At 47.8% G+C, this 20,585-nt stretch overlaps 1 protein-coding gene across 4 annotated transcripts in view; it reads right to left on the reverse strand.

Annotated features, from left to right (window-relative positions):
* The window catches only part of TASOR (transcription activation suppressor), a 1,129,919-nt gene that overhangs the window by 568,860 nt on the left and 540,474 nt on the right, over nt 1-20,585 (reverse strand). For all 4 annotated transcript variants that reach the window (XM_085624658.1, XM_085624660.1, XM_085624657.1 and 1 more), the window contains exon 12: nt 18,223-18,295. In XM_085624658.1, coding sequence (XP_085480784.1) covers nt 18,223-18,295 — 73 coding nt within the window. The remainder of the gene's footprint in view (nt 1-18,222; nt 18,296-20,585) is intronic.

The following is a 20,585-nucleotide window of genomic DNA, read 5'->3' on the forward strand; positions in this document are numbered from 1 at the left end:
GGAATGTTGGACGACAACATCCCTAGGAAAGATTTCAACTGTCGGACAGAAACAAACTCTTTTAGATGGATAGAGGCCGCTAGATCGCGAAGATGTTGTCGTCATTCGTGCGACACAAAAGCTTTTCCTAGAGTGGTGTCCAGAATGGCTCCCAAGAACAATCTGTTCTGAGCTGGGTGCAACTGAGATTTTTCTAAGTTCAGTGTGAGGCCCAAAGACTGGAAAAGGGATCTGCAAAACAGAGTTTGTTTGGACGCTAGTTCGAAAGACTTCGCCTTTAGAAGGCAGTCGTCTAAGTAGGGAAAGATTTGAACTCCTTGAAGGCGAAGGTAAGCCGCCACCGGTGCAAGGACTTTTGTGAACACTCGGGGAGCAGAACGAAGGCCGAATGGCAGGACCTTGAATTGAAAATCTCGTCCGGCCAGTCTGAAGCTGAGGAATTTTCTGTGTCGTGGTAATATGGGAAGATGAAAATAAGCGTCTTGTAGATCTAGTGTGGTCATGAATTCTCCTTGAGAGAGAAAAGGAAGGACTTCTTGTAGGGACAACATACGGAAAGTTTGTGTCTTTATGTATTTGTTCAGGGCTCGCAAATCCAAAATGGGACGCCATTCTCCCGATTTCTTCTGTACAAGGAAGAACCTTGAGTAGAACCCCCTTCCCTTCTGTAGTTTTGACACCACTTCGATCGCGCCCTTTCTCAATAAAATGTTTAGCTGCTTCAGTAGCTCTTTCAAATGTGCAGGAGGAGGACCTCTTGGTGGAGTATTTGGAGGAATCTTTATCAATTCCAAAGCGTGTCCCCTGCGCACAATATCGAGAACCCATTGATCTGTGGTTATTTGCGACCATTTGGAGAAGAAGCGGGAGATTCGACCTCCAAGTTTTGGAGGAGTCCGTGACTGAGGGTAGCGAGAGTCATTGTTTCTTTGAGGAATCCTTTCCTCTGTAGGAAGATTTGCCTCTGTATTGTCTGTAGTTGGAAGAATTTTGCTGCCGATAAGATTGCTGGTTTTGTGAGGAATAGCGGTTTTGTCCTTGCCTGTATTGGTTGGAATTACCACGAAAGGAAGAAGAGGAACCACGACCTCTTGCGCCTCGAAAAGGCTATTTTTTTAACTGTAAAGATTCTAGAGCACGAGCTGTGTCAGTGTCCTTCTTGATGGCTTGAAGGGCATCATCTATATGCTGGCCAAAAAAGGACTCGCCGTCGTAAGGCATGTCCAGGATTTTTGTTTGCACCTCTTGACGAAAGGACGTAGCCCGTAACCAGCCCTGACGCCGGAGGACCGCAGCACCAGCCAAAAGACGGAAGCCAGAAGAAGACACATCAATGGCGCAGTCTATGATTTCCGAAGAAATTCTTTCTCCTTCTTGGAGAATCTTCAAAGCCTCTGGCCTGGATGATTCAGGAATGAGATTAATCAGAGATTAAATGTCCGACCACATCTGGCGATCGTAGCGGCCCAAGATCACCAAAGAATTGGCCGCTCGAACCGTAGCTGCCGCCATAGTGGAAAAATGTTTCCCTATACCATCCAGCCGTCGACCTTCGCGATCTAGAGGTGCCGACAAAGGAGATGAAGGGTTCCTAGATCGGCGTTGGGCTGCCTGAGTAATAATAGAATCAGGCTTTGTTTGTGAAGTCAAACAGGCTGGAGAATTTGGAGGAGCTTTGTATTTTTTGTCTATCCTAGGAAGGATGGCTGGAATCGAATTAGGAGTCTGCATCAATTTAAGGCCCTCTTGCCATATAAAATCAATGATCGGAATGCAGCGGACCTGCTTTTGAGGTTGGTCCTTAAAGTCATATAAGAAACAATCCTCCTCTCTGGTTGTCATAGGGAGCTGCTCTTTCCATGAGCAAATGAAAACCACCAATGTCAACTGGGGGAGAATCCAAAGGGGCTGGATCAGCGGGAGAAGGTGTTTGAATCGGATAGTTGTCCCAGTCAGAAAGGAGGGAAGCATCATCCAGCTCACCTTCCTCCTTGTCAGCGTCATCATCTTGTTCCTCGACAATATCTTCCAGTTGGATTGGAGGAACTCCAAGACATTGTTCTCTGGGCACTGATGTAGGTGTGACTACTGTTTCCCTAGGAAAAACAGGTTGTTGAGGTGTCTGCGGCGTTGGAGTGGTATGGCCAGACCGCGGAAAACAGCGATTATAATCATCCAGCATGTACTGTAAATTGGAAATGACTTGAAGGCAATTGTGCCATTTGAGGTTCCTGAACTGGACGTGTGTCATAAGATGAGAAATCATCTTGTTGCAAGTCTTCGTCATCATCATCCGAGTCCTGACATTTAATTAGAAGTTCTGAAGGACTGCGAGCAGCCCGAAATCTATCATCCTTGTAGTCTTCATTGTCAGAAGAAAACAGCACTTCAGGAGGCTGTACAGGTGTTTTAAGTGGCAGCAGGGTATCCAGAGACGAATGCCGTCATTGAAGCAGAGAGGCTGAAGTCTCTAATGGTAGCAAATCCAGAGTTGGAGTCGTCGCCGTTGTTGCTGGTGTTGAAATTTGACGTTGAACAGCCGTCGACGACGAAGCCACCGTCGACGACGTAGTCACCGTCGACGACGAAGCCACCGTCGACGGCGAAGCCACCGCCGAAGACGAGGTCATCGTCGACGACAGAGCTACTGTCGATGGCAGAGCCACCGCCGACGAAGAGGCCACCCTCGTCGACGAAGCACCCGCCGACGATGAAGCTGCCGTCGACGACGAACCACTCTTCGACAACGAAGCACCCCTCGACGACGAAGCACCCGTCGACGACGTTTTCTTCTGCTTCTGCTTGATAGTCGTCGACGACGAAGTTAAGGGTAGAGTCGATGAAATGGGTCTCACCTTAACTGACACCAGCATCGACGGTGAAGACGCCGACGACATGATCATGGTTGGCTTCATAGACATAGATGCCGAGGTCGTCGACGTAGATGCGACGATGCCAGCTCTCGTCGACGGAGGAAGCGTAGATGAGCTCGTCGACGAGAGAGGCAGTTTCTGAGGTAAAAACTGCACAGATGGAGTCTTAGACGCCTGAGAATCCGATCTCGGGGGCGTCAATGAAACAGAGAGACTCCTGGGGGGGGGAAATCACCCCTCTTAAAGTAGAAGGTTGTGAAGAAATCTTTTCTCCATGCTGTTTCTTCATCACTTTAGGTCTAGGAGAAACCTTTTGAGAGTCACAGGACCTTTTCAGAGAGGGAGCAGTGTGGATGGAAGATACACTCTCAACATCAGAAACAGGATTTTCTGAAGTTTTTAACTTCTGTAGCCACAGAAGGAGACGCCCTTCTCTGTCCTTCAAAGTTTTTTGTGAGAAGGTTCTGCAAATTTTACAGTCTTTTACCTGATGTTCAGGGTATAAACAATAAATGCATTTTTTGTGAGGATCTTCAGAATGAAGTCTCAGTTTACCACAGCTCCCACAAGGTCTGAAGAGGGACTTCTTGGTTGAAGACATCATAAACCCAGTCTTCTGTGAAGTATGAGAAGAAAAAACTGAGCAAGCTCAGGGAGACTCCCTTCACACGACGTGCGGTAGAAAATCTGAGAGCCTGAGTCTCTGGGGAGAGAGTTCTAGAGGATGCGGACGCCTGATTGGCGGGATTTGGCCTAGAACATAACGACAGTGATATGTTATAGAGGTGACAAGTTGTCTATCTGTGAAAACTCTATGGTTTTTCTTTCTTTTATGCCTAATGGGCTTGGGTTATGACTACATTGCTTTGTTATGTACCGTGGGACTCCCACTTCGACGACGGGGAATATTCAAGCATGTGAATCTATGAAAGACACCCCAATACTGGAGAAGGAGTAGTTTCTTTTCTGTAACTCCAGTTCTGTAGTAGGGGTATCTCTGTGATAGTCATAATCTAGTGAATAGTCCCGCCCATGTGCGGGGACCCCGGAGCAATAAAAAATAATCTCTTAGGGTGTCAAATCATGCAGACCTGCATCCACCTTTAAGAGAGAATTTAATTTAAAGACAGATAATGCAGCCTATACCCACAGGCTACACTGTCCAGTGCTTCAACTAGAATTCCACCAACATCCACAAACAGCACTGCCTGTCCAGCTTTTCTCCACAAGGAAAAAACACCCTGCCTCTCCCAGCAAAAGCCTCTGGAATGATAGAGAGGAAGGAATGGACAGACAAGCCCCATAGGCTGCCATTACGTGGCTCAGAACAGGATACTGTGCCTTTAAGAAAACTTTCCAGAACTTTCCCAGTATCCCAGAATGCACAGCAGGTCCCTTTTACTTTCAGTTCTTTTTGAAGGCGTAGCACGCCAGACCTGTAGCACTCCTTACATGAATATTCATCTCTCCACCGGGGAGGAGGGCGGGCGCTTATGACTATCACAGAGATACCCCTACTACAGAACTGGAGTTACAGAAAAGAAACTACTCCTTCTGTAGTAGGGGATCTCTGTGTATAGTCATAATCTAGTGAATAGAATGGCAAGCCCATCCCCACACAAAAAAAGCAGTGGAGAACACACAAGACACTACCACTACTGTGCGAACAAATTTCGCAGCGAAGCCTGCCCAACCTGAGCATCTGCCCTGGCATCCGTGTCCAGACAGTAATGTGCAGCAAAGGTATGGACCGACTTCCAAGTGGCCGCCTTGCAGATTTCTGCAATCGGAACATTACGCAGCAAAGCAGTCGTGGCAGCTTTGCCTCTGGTGGAATGAGCCTTAGGTTTACCCCCTAAGGTCTTATTAGCCTTCTGATAACACAATTGTATGCAGGACACAATCCACCGAGAAATGGACTGCTTAGAGGTCGCGAGACCGGTCCCGACTGATCCATAATTAACAAACAATTGGTCTGACCTACGAATATCCTTGGTCTTATCCAGATAAAATTTCAACACCCTCCGAACATCCAGGGAATGGAGAGACCTTTCCGCTGGCGAAGAGGGATTCTGAAAGAACGTAGGTAAAGTTATGGTCTGGTTGACATGAAAATCAGAGATGACCTTAGGAAGAAATTTAGGGTGAGTACGCATCACAACCTTAGCAGCATGAAATACAGTATAAGGTTCTTGACAACATAATGCCTGAAGTTCACTCACCCTGCGGGCCGATGTAATGGCCACTAGGAACGCCGCCTTCCAGGATAGGTGCTGCAATGAAGCCTTGTGAATGGGTTCAAAAGGCTCCTTCATCAGTCTGGACAGCACCACATTCAAGTCCCAGGAAGGCGAGGGAAGTCTGACAGGAGGAAACACTTTCTTCAAGCCTTCCAAAAAATCCTTGACCACAGGGATCTGAAAGAAGGAAGTCTGTGAAGGGCATTTCCTGTAAGCAGTCAAAGCAGCCAGATGAACCTTAATGGAATGGAAATTAAGGCCAGACTGCGCCAAATGCAAAAAGGTACGGAAGGATGACATCTTCCTTACATGTCGTAGGATCAAAGTTCTTGGACTTACACCAGATACAGAACCTCTTCCACTTATAGGCATAGGACGTCCTAGTGGAAGGCTGTTTAGACTCCTTCAGTATGTCCATACAATCTTCTGGTAGATTCAGATGGCCATATTGCACTATTTCAGGAGCCATGCCGCCAAACTCAAAGACGAGAGGTTGGGGTGCACCATCCGCCCCCCCGAACTTCGTGAGAAGGTCCGGCCTGCACGGCAACCGTATGTACGGGAGGAGAGACCGGTGAAGTAGGTCCGTGAACCACCACTGTCTGGGCCATTCCGGGGCGATCAGGATCATCCGCGCCCTGGACTGGGACAGCTTGATGAGCACTGCCGGAATCAGGGGAATGGGTGGAAAAGCGTACAGAAAGCTGTTTGACCAATCGATCCATAGCGCATTCCCCAGCGTCCCCCGCTGGTAGTACCTGGATGCGAAGTCTCGGCATTTGCTGTTTTCGGCGGTGGCGAACAGATCGACGTCTGGAGTCCCCCACCTTGCGAAGACTTCTCCTAGTACTTCGTCGTTTATGACCCATTCGTGGTTTTCCTGAATCAGCCTGCTCAGTGCGTCCGCCTGAGCATTCTGTACCCCTGGCAGATGCGTGGCCGTAATAGTCAGTCCTCGGGCCAGAAGCCAGTGCCAGATCGCCTGCGCCTCCTGCGACAGAGTGCGCGATCTCGACCCCCCCTGCTTGTTGAGATAATACATAGTGGTTGTATTGTCCGTCTATCAGCAGCGAGTTGGTATGGAAGGACGGAAGGAAGGCCTTCAGTGCCAGGAAGACAGCTCTGAGTTCCAGGAAATTGATGTGGTACGTCGATTCCAACGGGGACCACTTTCCTTGAATCTGCAAGTCCCCGGAATGCGCTCCCCAGCCTTGGAGAGACGCATCCGTCACAACACTCTTCGTGGGAATGTCTTTGCGGAAGGGAACCCCCCTGAGGAGGTTTTCCGCCTAACACCACCACTTCAGAGACTGAAGAGCATGTAGAGACAGCCGTATCTTGTTGTCCCAAGAACCTGTCTTCTGATCCCACTGATCCTCCAAGCACTCCTGCAGTGGTCTCATGTGCAGCCAGGCGTGAGGAAGATACAGGAGGCCATCGATCCCAGCAGCGAAGACACCTTCCTCACTGTCGTCGATGGAGCAGTCCTGAGCCTTCCGAAGGAGTGATAACCGTCTCTCCTCCGAAGAAGACACGCTTGCTGACCGCGTATCGATGGAGGCTCCCAGGTACTGTATGCACTGGACTGGAGTCGGGACCGATTTGGACATGTTGACGTGTAACCCCAGCTTGTGCAAGAGAGCGCACGTCCACCGGAAGTGTTCTTGCTCTACCGAGAAGGATGAGGCCTTGATCAGCCAATCGTCCAGATACGGGTAGACAAACACCTTGTTCCTCCACAGGTGTGCCGCCACCACCGCCATGCACTTCGAGAAGGTCCTGGGCGAAGACTTTAGCCCGAATGGCAGTACTGTGTATTGATAGTGATTGGCGCCGACTTGGAATCGCAGGAACTTCCTGTGCTTCCGTGCGATGGGCACATGGAAGTACGCATCCTGTAGATCTATGGCACAGAGCCAGTCTCCCCGTTGCAGCTGAGGGTAAATCTGATGCAACGATAGCATGCGAAACTTCTCTCTGCGAATCCATTTGTTTGCCTGTCACAAATCCAGAATGGGCCTGAACTCGTTCTTGTCCTTCTTGCGAACGAGGAAGAACCGAGAGTACAGACCTCTTCCCCTTTGAGACAGAGGTACCTCTTCTACCGCCTTTATTCTCAGCAAGATGTCTGCCTCCGCCTGGAGCTCTCGCAGCTGAAACTGAGAGCTTACCGACGGAATCGCTGGAGACGGGCTGATAAACCGAAGACTGTATCCATTGCAAACAATATTCAGCACCCACTTGTCCGGAGTAATTTTTCTCTACTCTGCCGGAAAAAATTGAATGCTTCCCCCCACTGGAGTGGGTAACGGTTGAGGGGGAAGTAGTCGCTCAGGGCCGAGACCCGGCTGGGCCCTTGGTAGTGGTAGCAGCCTGCTGGCCTCCTCTACCCCTCTGGCGTTTCTGGAAGGGCTTCCGGAACTGCTGCTGTTGGTGCTGCTGCTGTCCCGAACCTTGCCCACGCCCTCTGCCCGTAGACCCGAACCGCCTCTGAAACGGGCGCTTCTTCTCGGCCTTCTCTAACCCGACAGCCGTCAGGGTCTCCGCCTCCGCCTTCATGCGGGCCATCTCATCATCCGCATGTTTTCCAAACAGGGTTTCCCCCGAGAAGGGCAGATTGGCTACTCTGTGCTGAGCCTCTGGCTTGATCGACGTCAGGCGCAACCAAGAGTGCCGCCTTTGATGGACACCATGACAGTAAGAGTGCACCGCCAACAAGGAGACATCCGCTGCCGCACTGATGACCTGGTTCGAAACCAGCATGCCCTCTCGCACCGTTTCCAGGAAGTCCTCCTTCCTGTCCCGGGGCAGCAGGTCCGGATACTGTTGGAGGGACTCCCACAGGGCCCGGTCGTAACGTCCCAACAGCGCCCCCGCACTTGCCGCCTTCATGGTGGTAGACGCGGTCCCACACACCTTCCTGCCCGCCGAGTCCAGCCAGCGGCTTTCCTGGTCAGGCGAGACCGTCGATGAAGGTGCAGTCGCATGCTGTTTCCTCGCTGCCGTCACGATGACCGAGTTCGGCTTCGGGTCCATCCGTAAAAAGGCAGGGTCCGGGGCCCGATACTTTTTCATGAGCCGCGAGGGAGCGGATTTCGTCACCGCGGGGGTGAGGAACAACTCCAACGCGGGTTCCACCAGTCCCGGCACTAGAGGTAGCAGGGGGCGAGACAAGTGTTTTTTGTGTAGAGTCTCAAATATCACGGACGTCGTGGGTGTCAGTACCGTCACCGTGATGCCCAACTTGGCTGCCCCCCGCAGCAGCACCTCCTGGAAGGAGACCAGATCATCCACCGGAGACACCCTAGTCCCCGGTGAGTCCGACAGCGTCGGTGAGAAATCCCTGGCCGAGGGCCTTGTGCGCGACCTGGACCTGTGCCTCCTATGGCGTCGTCCCGACGTCGACGACCGTCCACGACTCCGCGACCTTCTCCTCCTGAAGGAGCGGGAGCGCGACCTCCTCGGCTTTGGCCTGTCCGCCGGTCTAGCTGGGCCCGGCGACCGTGGGTGTCGCGGCCTTGGCGTCCCCTGCGGTGGAGTCGGATACCTGGGCAGGGAGACCGACCGTAGCGGAACCGCAGGTGGCCCCCAACGGCGTGCGAGGTGGTATTGGGGGCGGTGGAGGCGGTGACACCGGCGGCAGTGGTGGAGGCGGTGGTGGTGTTGGCGGTGGAGGAGGAGGAGGCGGAGGCGGTGTTGGCAGAGGCGGAGGAGGTGTATACACCACGGAGTACACCGATCCCGGCGACGCGGTTCCTCTCTTACTCCTGGCGTCAGGGCTCCCCCTGCGCCGTCTTGACGTCGACCTCCTCGACTTCGACCTCCTCAACGTCGATCTCCTCCGTGACGTCGATCTCCTCCGTGACGTCGATCTCCTCCGTGACGTCGATCTCCTCCGTGACGTCGATCTCCTCCGTGATGTCGATCTCCTCGACGTCGACCGCCGCCTCGACGCCGGGTGTCGGCTGGCTCGCGACATCGAGGAGCCCCTCGACGGCGACCTTCGTCTCTTCGCCGACGGCGATCGGCGACCTCCCCTCGACGGCGAGCGCCGACGCCGGGTCTGATCCCGACGCCGATGGCTTGATGGCGACGTCGACCGCGTCGTCGCAGACGATGCCGTCGACGGCGGTCTGTTCAGCTCCTTCGACGTCGATCGTCGACGCCGCTTCTCCCCAGAGCCCTGGGGAGATGGCGAACAGACTGTAGTCATCCCCCTCGACGCCGCCAACGCCCTCGACGGGGAGTGGGGACGCTTGCTGGTCTTCCTGCCCCTGGGGAGCCCCCCAGAGGCCTCAGCATGGGCAGAATCAGCCCCTCCAGACCCACCTCGTGCCTTCAGTCTTCTGTCCTCCAGGACCTGGAGCCTGATTTTCATCCTCTCTCTCAGGGTCCTGGCTGAAACAGAGCGGCAAATCTCACACTCCTCCGGCACGTGGGACTGGGGAAGGCAGACGATGCACTCCCTGTGTGGGTCTGACTTAGCCTTTTTCCTTTCACAATCAGGACACTTGTCAAACAAGCCAGGCATGCTGACAACACCAGAAGGAAAGGACTTTACTAACTACTATTACTTGAAAAGTAACCAATAAACCCTTGAAAAGGGAGAGCTCAATGCTCCAGGGTCCTGCTAGCAGGAGCCGGAAAAAAGAACTGAAAGTAAAAGGGACCTGCTGTGCATTCTGGGATACTGGGAAAGTTCTGGAAAGTTTTCTTAAAGGCACAGTATCCTGTTCTGAGCCACATAATGGCAGCCTATGGGGCTTGTCTGTCCATTCCTTCCTCTCTATCATTCCAGAGGCTTTTGCTGGGAGAGGCAGGGTGTTTTTCCCTTGTGGAGAAAAGCTGGACAGGCAGTGCGGTTTGTGGATGTTGGTGGAATTCTAGTTGAAGTACTGGACAGTGTAGCCTGTGGGTATAGGCTGCATTATCTGTCTTTAAATTAAATTCTCTCTTAAAGGTGGATGCAGGTCTGCATGATTTGACACCTTAAGAGATTATTTTTTATTGCTCCGGGGTCCCCGCACATGGGCGGGACTATTCACTAGATTATGACTATCACAGAGATCCCCTACTACAGAACTATTGTGATCTCTGTGTATTTGTAGACAGTTCTGGTGAGAGCTGGCTTTGATAAGCCAGTCATCTAGATGGGGGAAGATGTGAATCTGCTATCTTCTGATATGAGCAGCGACTACTGCCAGACATTTGGTAAAAACTCTGGGCGCTGTACTCACTCCGAAGGGTAAGCACCGATAACTGATAATGCTTGCCTGCTATCACAAATATGAGGTATTTGCGATGAGCCGGATCAATTGGAACATGAAAATATGCATCTTTTGAATCTAGAGTAGACATAAAATCTGCTCTTTGTAAAAGTGAGAGTACCTGTTGAAGCGTCACCATGTGAAAGTGTTCTGACAGTATATAATGGTTCAACTCTCTGAGATCCAGAATATGCCTTCGGGAACTGTCCTTTTTCGGAATGAGAAGATCCAGAGAGTAAACCCCCGAGCCCTGGTACTGTATTGCAGTGGTCTTCAAGTGGGGTGTAGGGGGGGGGGGGGGGGAGAATGTGGGACCCCCTCAGAATTTTTCAAAATTATTATATTAAATTGGCAATGTTTAAATATGTCTATACATATTTAAACATTGCAGTTAGGTTTGGTTACCATTTTAAAAATGCAATCAAATACATGATTGCCAAACATACTATACTATGGCCAGGCAGGCCTTACTAACAGGTACAAGTATCCACAGTGTTCCTATTAGAAGTCGGGGTGAGGGGTTTGAAGAATATTTGGAGTCTCTTTCCTTTTGAAACCTTCTCCCAGCCAGGATATAAATGACAAAACTTGTTAGTGATGGCCAATTACAGAGCGGCTTATCAGCTTAAAATAAAGCACTGTTATCAGCACAATGCTGTTTGGCAGTGCCTGGCGCCCCTGCCTGGGATCACTGGGGCCCCCTGGGGGGCCCGCCCCACAGTTTAAAGACCACTACTGTATTGGGACCTGCTCTATTGCTCCTTTTAGTAAAAGTGATTGAACTTTTTGGTCTAGCAATTGTAGGTGTTCTGGAGACAATTTGTGGTATCAAGGTGGAATGTTTGGGGATTGCAGGTAAGCTCTAGGCAATAACCATATTGGATAATTCCAATCGCCCATTTATCTGTTGTTATGGACTGTAAAACAGGGAGAAATTGTTGAAGTCTTCCCCCGACGGGTGTGGTGTTGTCAGGGGGAAGCGTGGGCAAGTCATTGTTTACATGGGGAATGGGAGATATGTGGTGTGTTGCCCTTACCCCTACCTTTGAAGTTGTTGTCTCTATAATCTCCTCGAAAAAAATCCTCTGGAGGGAGAGGACTGGTTGTTACCTTTATATATTGAGGTATTCTGGTCAGGGGATAGCGTTTTAGACCGTCCTCTGTAAAAGGAGCGACAAAAGGAGCCTCTGTTGGATGGAGACTTGAGCGTTCCCATAGACTTGGCCAGTTCAGTGTCGCTTTTCATTTTCTCTAACGCTTGATCTGCGCTTGGACCAAAGACATGTTCTTTATCAAAAGGTGTATTAAGGATGGATTGTTGAACTTCAGGCTAGAACCCAGAAATTCTTAACCAAGCGTGTCTCCTGAGCAACATGCTAGTATTAACCTCTCTTGCCGCAGTGTCTGCAGCATCTAGAGAACAACGTATAGAGGAATTAGAAATGAGTTTACCTTCATTCACAGTTTGAGAAGCTATGTGCTTGACAGAAGCGTCAATTAACTTGGACTCCTTATCTGGCAGAGGAGCATATCCTGATGTCTGGGAATTCGCCCGCTTATGAGCGTTGGACATTACTAGAGAATCTAATGGTAACTGGCCCTTGATAAATATGGGGCATGTAAGGGAAGCCATATATTTTTTGTCAACTCTAGCATCTCAAGAGCGTGTCTCATCATGCCTTTAAGCATGGGAAGTGTTTGTGATGAACTGTGTGTGGATCCTAAAGTTTTGAACAAAAAATCTCTCTAGTGATTCTTTATGTAAGATGTAACCATGTAACCATGATATTGTGCAGCCCTGGCAATAAGTTCTTGATGGGATGCATTGTTGTCTGGAGGACATGGCTTGGCTGGGTAAAGGTCTGGATCATTATCTGCTGGGGGATCATTATCTGCTGGGGGATCAACTGTATAATCTGTCCATGGATCTGTTGGGAGATACATCACCACATCATCGTCATGGTGAGATTGTGGAGAATCCTTAGATGTAATTTGCAAGGGATTCTCAGGTGGAGAAAAAGGTTGTGGAGGTGGTGGTGATGGGAGATGCAAAGGACTTGTAGCAACAGATTTCCTCTTTAAAGGGATCTTGTAAGAAGGGGCCTCATCCGGAAGCTTGCGATTGTGAGGCGGCTTGGTGTGAATACGGCCAGTCTAAGGGTTAATATACATCTACTTTTGCTTCGGAACTGGTGTTAATGGAGCAATGTCTATATTCGGATCCGAAGGGGTGTATTTCTGTTTCGGTGCCCGCGTAAGCTGGTCCTTTAGAGCGGAAGGTTTTGGCTCTGAGGGTTGTTTAACTTTCGGCATGGAGGATTTTGGTTGGACTTGTTTTTGGAACCGGATGTTTTCGGTTCCAAGGAGGACTTTTGATGACTCGGTACCGAGCTGGAAGGCTTGACTTTGTGTTTCGGATCCAAGCCTGGAGGCGGGGTGTTGGAAACGTCATCTCGGTGCCTACCTTGGCCAGAAGGCAGAGGTGGTGCACAAGCCTTGTGATTCTTCTGAATACTTTGGGGGGGGGGGGGGGGGGGGGGGGGGGGGGAGGGGGACAATGGGTCGTCTGTACTCACGTCACCTTGTCCCTGAGACAGTTCTTTGGCATCTAGGTCTATCTTGAGCACCAAGTCGGAGTCCTGCTCAGAGAAGGCTCCCTCTTCCTCTGCCGCTGATGCCCCAATGTCTTCCTGACTGGAGTCTTCACCGAAGATGTCCGGCGTGTCTTCGATGCTTTGGCGCGGCAGCTCTTGACGATCACGAACAGTTGTCTTTGATCAGAACAATCTGCAAGCGTCACAGTCTTCTTCTTTGTGCTCTGGAGGCAAGCACACGTTTTACACTCTGTGTGAGTCGGTGTGAGGGTACTTAGAGAGTGGCACCGAGGACAGAATTTAAACGAAGTCCGATCCATCGACAGAACTGACTCGGCATGGTTAGGCCCCAAGCGGGTCCACAAAGTTTACCGATCAAAAAGTGGGTCCTGGAGTCGCAACCATACATGGATAAGTGGGAAGCACGTACGAAACAATACAGTCGAGGGTATAGAGAACTGCGCGTCGAGGGGAACCCAAAGAACAGTTTCAAACTGGAGTGCAGCAATACAGGTCCGAACCAGATGGCGGCAAAAAAACAATCTAAGAATGGAGTCGATGACCATGCGCACTATCACCGAAAGGAGGAGACACCTTACCTCGTGACTAGGAAAGACTTCTTCGAAGAAAAACAACTTGAAAACATCCGGACCCAACACAGGATGGCGGGACTATGCAAAGCATGTGTATCTACAGCACACATGACTCAAACAAAGTTAGCGGTTTGCAAGTAAGTACTTATTTGTGGGAGTTGGTATTCTGGGGAAGAACCAGGGTTCCCCCAGGGTCGAGCTTGCACTCTCAGAACACCCTCAGCGGCACTTAGGGGGCCCGGTGCTGAGACCCAAGGTTATCCAATGGGCGATAGGGGGTCTCCGGTTAGTGGCTGCTCACGAGCAGACCGGAAGGTTGTGGGAGCAAAGCTCCTGGTGTTAGGCTCAGGGCAAAGGGGGATCCGGTTTAGCACACAAAGTGCACCCTCAGCAGCGCAGGGGCAGTTGGGTGCAGGGTGCTGTTTTGGTGTCGGATTACACCCTACCCGGCCACCCCGGGGGGGGGGGGGTCTCAGTGCAGAGGCTGCAAGCTACATTGGGGAGTCCTGAAGGGGTCAACCCACAGTGGACTCGGACTCTGGAGTGCTGGGGTATCTCGCTGGCACCAGCGGGCCATAGGAGTTAGGTGCAGCGGTGGTTCCAGGCTTCGGGTTTCTGTGCCCTCAGCAGGCTCGGAGTCTTTCTTGGCTGTTTCTTTTGAACAGAGCTGCTGTTCACAGGAGATCCAGTCTTTGTTGATGGCAGTCAGTCCTCCCAGAGGTTCTGGAGGTCGCTGACTGCAGGACAAGACGACCTTTGGCACAGGATCTATGGAAACTGTAGACGGGCCAGTAGCCCTGGGGCCAAATCAGTTATTCTCTGGATTCTCCTCTGCTGGGCGTCTTCTTTCGTCCTTCTTAGGTTGCAGGAGTCTGCCTTCTTGGTTCAGGGCTGCCCCCTGAATACTGTATTTAGGGGGTATTTTAGGGGTTTCGAGGTCAGTAGCCAATGGTCTATTGACCTTAGAGTGACTACAAATCTTTTCAAAATCTGTGTGTTTAAGCTTCATTTGGGTTATACCGAACTATAAATTAAATGGACAACAGAAAAGGCTGACAGCTTTAAATCAAGGTAACATTTTCATTCCTACACAAAGCTTGAGCAATACAGATGTGTCTCTAAACCCCTTCAGGGGATCAAAAGGGATTGTGCCTCACTCTTTGGGAGTGGGCACATTACCTAATTTTGATTGGAGAGTGCCTGCCATCTGTAGAATGGCAGGCACTGAAGAGTGGGCTTCACCTCGCCTCCCCCACCTGAGGGGTGGGGTTGGCACACCTTTTGGGCTGCGCTAATTTTTCCGGCCTGTCTTCCCGCCGAAAAGGAGGGGAGACAGGAAGGGGGCCTGCTCCTGATAGCAGGAGAGGCTGAGGGTCGCGTAACAAAGGGGCAATGTCTTTGAAGCTAGTCTGCCACAAATGGGTCTTCCTGGCCTGGGGGAGGTGTGACCACCCCCACCCAGGAAAGGAGGGGGGGTGTGTGTGTGTGTGTTTTCTGTGTTTTCTGAAGGTGGCACAGTAAGTGCTGCAGCCCTTAGAGGCCTTCCCTGGCAACAGTGCCCTTGGTACCCATGGTAGCTTTTACAAGGGACTGGCATGTGGCCAGAGAGGTGCCAATTGGGTTTACAAGATACAGTTCTGAGAAAGTACACAGGCTCTGGGAACCTGATTGGCAGGGACCCAGGGCACATCAAGTCAAAGTGCATCAGTAGTCTAGCCTGGTAAACGATTTTACCTTTTAACTGTAGTCCTTTACAATCCTGTAGTACACTTCTAAAGGCCCCTAGGACCTAAGAGGAGAGACTTAAAAACTCACAGGTTGGCAGGCAGATGCTAACAGGAGAGTCCAGTCCAGGTCTTGTTATCAATGGTTAGCTGGGCAGTTGCAGTAAAAGACTTCTTGTGGCTTGTTGGGTCCCTCTAGCTTTAACAGGAGGTCAACCTTATGACTCTTGGGAGTTCACTCCTTTGTCCTGGGTGCAAGGGAGAGCAGGTCCAGTCCTCCAGGGCTCTTTTCAGGTGGCTAGCAGCAGGTTCAGTCCTCTTCTACTTTTCAGGCTCATAAATTGTTCTGAGGAAGGTGCCAGGAGATGCCACATTTTTTGTCTTGACACAAGCTAGTGAATGGAAATGATGCCCTAACCAATGAGGCAAAGGTTTTGTGGGCTAACCTTACCCACTTTGGGCATTTTCAAGACGGCTGAAGTCTTCAGCCACACTAAACTTTGGCTCAGAGGGCTGGCGGTGTGCGTAGGAAGTGTACTATGGTAATCCTAGTGTCTTCCCACATCTAACAGCAAATTTCAGTTTTACACAGTCACTGTACCCACAACAACCTCAGAGACATTGGTCTTACAGAACAAAGCTGAGTTTTCAGTAACCAGACATGGAATACACAAGAATTGTTCCTGCTTACGGCTTCGCCCTTTGACGGCACCCTAAACGTTATATGTAAACCAATCAGATGTGCTAAACAGGTTCTGACACTGTAAAGTCAAAAAGAGGTCTACTGTGATTGGGGCCTGTCTAGCTGGGTGCAAGACAGAGGGCCCTGCCTAACGCCAGCTAACAGTAGCCTGTGACACTTAAGGCCCATTTGAAGTGCACACTGTCATGTGAAGAACTCTAACAGAACTGGCAAGCAGGATGTGACATTCAAGCAGTACTTGACCCGTTAATGTAAAAAATGATCTATCAAGTTCAGATGGATCATCTTTGCCAATTCCAGTCAGACTGTTTGCTCCTGGGAGCAAATTGTCACCTCATTCAGGCCTATTTAAATGCCAATTGCTGGCTGGGCCAGGTGGGAGAGAAAAATGAAAATGTATCTTCCACGGACTTCAGTCAGGGTAAAGGTTATTTTGTAAAGGTTATTTTGTAAAGGTTACTTTTCTGTGACATTTAGGAAAAATCTGACTTCACCATTGAACTGGATTTAAAATGTTCATTATTCTTTTAGCTAGTCTCATTCCTGAGATACACTACTAGTATTTGATATTGCATACCAGGGCTTTCCTGTGGAACAACCAACCATGCAACAATGAAAATAGCTTATAGGACATTTTAACTTTAAACTATTACATGTCAACTTTTACATTTCATACTCCCTACCTTATGAGCTACTTTAGGGTGACTTATAAATTTGTAAAAGGAAGGTTTGGTCCTGTCAAAAAGTGTTATTTTGACAGGTCGAATTTGCAATTAAAACCTGCACAGCCTGGCTACTGGTAGCAGGCAAGCAGTAATGATTACATTTTCACTGTACTGGATGTCATAATTGGGGCTTCAGTCCGCTTGTGACATTTAATTTCCAGGTCCTCCGCATACCATGGTACCATATACTAGAGAATTATAGTTACATTAATATGCAAATCAGGTGTGTACCAATTACATTTTGTTGAAAGGAGGAGCACAAACACTAACACTGATTAGCTAGGGTAAAGTACACAGAGTTCAATAGCCAGTAAAACTAAGTGTCAGCAAAAGGCAAAAAAATCCAACTAAAGAAAGGGCAAATTGTTCAACAATGATAATCAAAAAAGGTTCCAAGCCTCAAGAGACATCAAACATTTTTAGCGAAGCCACAAAACATTGATAAAATGTTTTCTGAAGGAATATCAATGAAAGGCTGTGAAGCTCAGCGTTCACATTTTCTGCTCCACAAAGAGAAAATTACAGTGGAGTATGCAGCATTGTAACATGATTTTCTAGAGTTCCATGGCTGTCTCAGAGGTTTGGTTCACTTCATTATTCGTAAAAGGTATTACTCATCTACATTCCTTCTTTTCTTTTCACTCTTTTGAATTCATGAATTAAAGTCTCAAACTACAACTGCCCCTATATTTGGTAAGGCTTCTTTGATTATTAATTTAGTTGAATAAAACTATGTTTCGGATGGACATAAAAAGATTTTTCTGAAACAAGATATTTCTTGTTGTAAACAATTTTCCAAGAGGAGTTCAACTAGCATCATTCATAGATCTTGTACGATGAACAAGGTCAAGGCATATGGATGGAGAATATTCATCAACAGATCAAAACAGTCAATCCTGACAAAAAACAAATGTATGACCCACAGGCTGACAAAGTTAACTTGAAAAAGACAAGACAGGTGGTTCCAGACTGTGAATAATAATAAGTAATGAAAAAGAGCACTATAGTCAAATTAAATGTAAAGGTTACCGGTGAAATACATAAATCCATATTTGTAAAGCGCAAACTACTCACCCTTAAGCGTCTCAAGTCGCTGGGGGCTGTTGTGGAAATTAAGTGAGCTATTGCCCAGTCACACAGTGCTAATCTGAGCTGCCGCTGGAGCCAGGGATCGAACCGTGAGCCCTGTGCTCCGAAGTCAGCTGTCCTGACCGCACACCTCTCCACATCTTTGAGCATAGCAACAATTATGATACTCCTGGCTAAGGAAACTAGATATTTTATGTACTCCAAGTAAAAAATTACGTTTTCTATAAGTTTTTAGTAATTATTTTTGCACAGCACTGTTCTAGACCGGAGGTTAATTGCAAAGGTTTTTACCGGTTGATGTTAAAAAAAAAAGGATGGAAATATATTCAGCTGCATATAAGATGCAATTAACACATTAGGGTTTAAATACTATAAAAACTGAGCCTCTTCTGTACCAATTACACGTATACATACCATAGGGGGAAGCCATTTGCAAAGGGGAAAGCAGCAAAAGAAATCCTTTATCCCCAAGTGGCTTAACAAGAACCTGGAATAAAATGAATACCTATTTTTAATATCATGGGAATTACATTTTATTGCCATCTATCTGCAAACACCACTTATTTATTTTATACAAGTACGGGAAAAAAAGAAATATGTAATATATACATTGTGCTCAAACCTAACCATATTTTAGTTTTGCTTTGGGTGTGATAATACACAAAACCTTTGTGAAGTTTCTTATTTTTGTTAAGAAACAAATTACAGCTGTGCTGTAGGAGTTGTGAAGCCACAAATGAAAAGATATAAACAACATAACTAGGAGCAGGCTGGCAATGCCACAAGGAATCTAAGCTCAGATACTCTGCTGGTCGACACCAAACAACTTTAAAACTAAGAAAGATAAAGTGGTAATTTCAACCTCAAGCATAAGAAGCATAACCTATACACAGAACGTGAATTTCCTGTAAAAAACATTATTGTGAAACTTGTTCTTTTGATAAATACTTCATTCACAGATTTATCATGTCTTGAAAAACTCCCTTACAGTATGCTGCAAAGCTAATGTGTCTGAGAATCCTCCACACGGAAGGAATGGAGGACCCAGTTTAAATTATAAATATTAAAAGCACAGATAAAACCAGCAGCATCATCAATGCCTTGTTGAAAAATATAAGGTCACCTTGATTTCTCGGTAACAAATATAGGATATGTCCACTTCTCTCACAAAGGCAGTCAGCCTCTTTACTTTGTAATGAACAAAAGTTAGCATAGGTACTCATCAGAAATATTAATGAAAATAATATGCCTAACATATAACTCTCTGAGCATTTAACCTACTAGGAATATATCCATCTAATATCTCTATACTTCTTGGTTCAGCCAGCACCCGTTCATTCATTCACTATCCAAAGTCCAAATATTGGGTATGCAGTAGGCAGAAACAATCCATTCTGCATCTCGAAAGTAATACTAAGAAATTAAAATCAGGTTTGTATACTGCTGCTCTTGTATACCATCGATAAATGTTGGTACTACTTCCCTCTCTATAGATCGACTCATGAAGTAACATACAATCCAGTACACCACTGGTGTTGAACACGGAGTACAATAATAGGCTTTGAGCTATTGATATACACTCAATGGTGATGCAAGAAAAATATGATGATAGAAAACAAGTTACTTAACTGTAACTGTGGTTCTGCAGAATTGGTGTCTTTCATAAATTCATTCACATGCTTGGATTATCCCCATTGTTGAATTGGGAGTCTCTTGGTAACTTTGAAAAATCAGAATAAAGCACTGACAGCTATAACAGCGATAGGCAGTGCTCAAATTATCTGCACATTCACCTCATTTTAGAACACCCAAACTTCAGCCAATGAGATGGAAGTGCTTTTTGACTCACCCTTCCCAGAGGAGTTCACACTTAAGATTTCGTAGCACAAGATGTAGAAATGCCAAACCATAGATAAAATGACTGATGTGAGCATCTTTTTGGGGAGGATGGTGGGTCACTCGGGAATCTAGTACAGATATAAATGCTGAAGAATCACAGTTACAGCCAATTAACTCGTTTTTACTCCAGCATTGGATCTTTCTAATATTCGCACGCTTGAATCAGAATAGCAAGCAGTCTTAACATTTTTAAACATAATATACATTACATGAGGATATTGGGAAAGAAAACAGGCTCACCTACGCTTGAACAGATGAAGAACCACCAGCACCCCCACTGCATCTCGGTTTACAAATGCTTCGAGGCAGTAATGCTTTGTGAAGCTTCTCTGCTCGGCAAATGTTTAGTAGTGGGACTCCAGAACAGAGTGCTAATGAAGTACCCATGGTTCTTGCGGAATGAGATTTTACTGTATATGTCAAGGGTCTTCCAGCTTTTGGGTTACAGAAAGGTATGGCAGCAGTCGACCATCTTGAAATACCATGTTTTGTTACAGGGTTATCTTTATGTGGTGCTTAGAAAGCTACTGGCAGATGATTGTACTTTTGTATATGTTTAGTTCTGTCAGAACTTCAGGTGTGTTTTAGCAACAGCGGATGAAGAGTTTTTTCAGCTGGAGTCATTGGGATTTTGAAAAAATGTTTTTCGGATGACTGGTTCGTTCGGATAAAACTCGGCTGATATTTTTAGAATAGATTTGGGACTGGTTCTCAGAAAGATGTTTTTTCTTTGAGAACTATATTGAGGGTTCCATGACAGTGAAAGTCTGGATCTCACTAACTTGTCTCACTGAAGTTACTGCCAAAAGAAATGCCATTTTCCAAGTGAGAAACATCAAGATCACTTTATGAATAGGTTCAAAAGGAGGGGACATTAG

Source organism: Triturus cristatus, chromosome 9, assembly GCF_964204655.1.
Source record: "Triturus cristatus chromosome 9, aTriCri1.1, whole genome shotgun sequence".
NCBI classification, from domain to species: domain Eukaryota; kingdom Metazoa; phylum Chordata; class Amphibia; order Caudata; family Salamandridae; genus Triturus; species Triturus cristatus.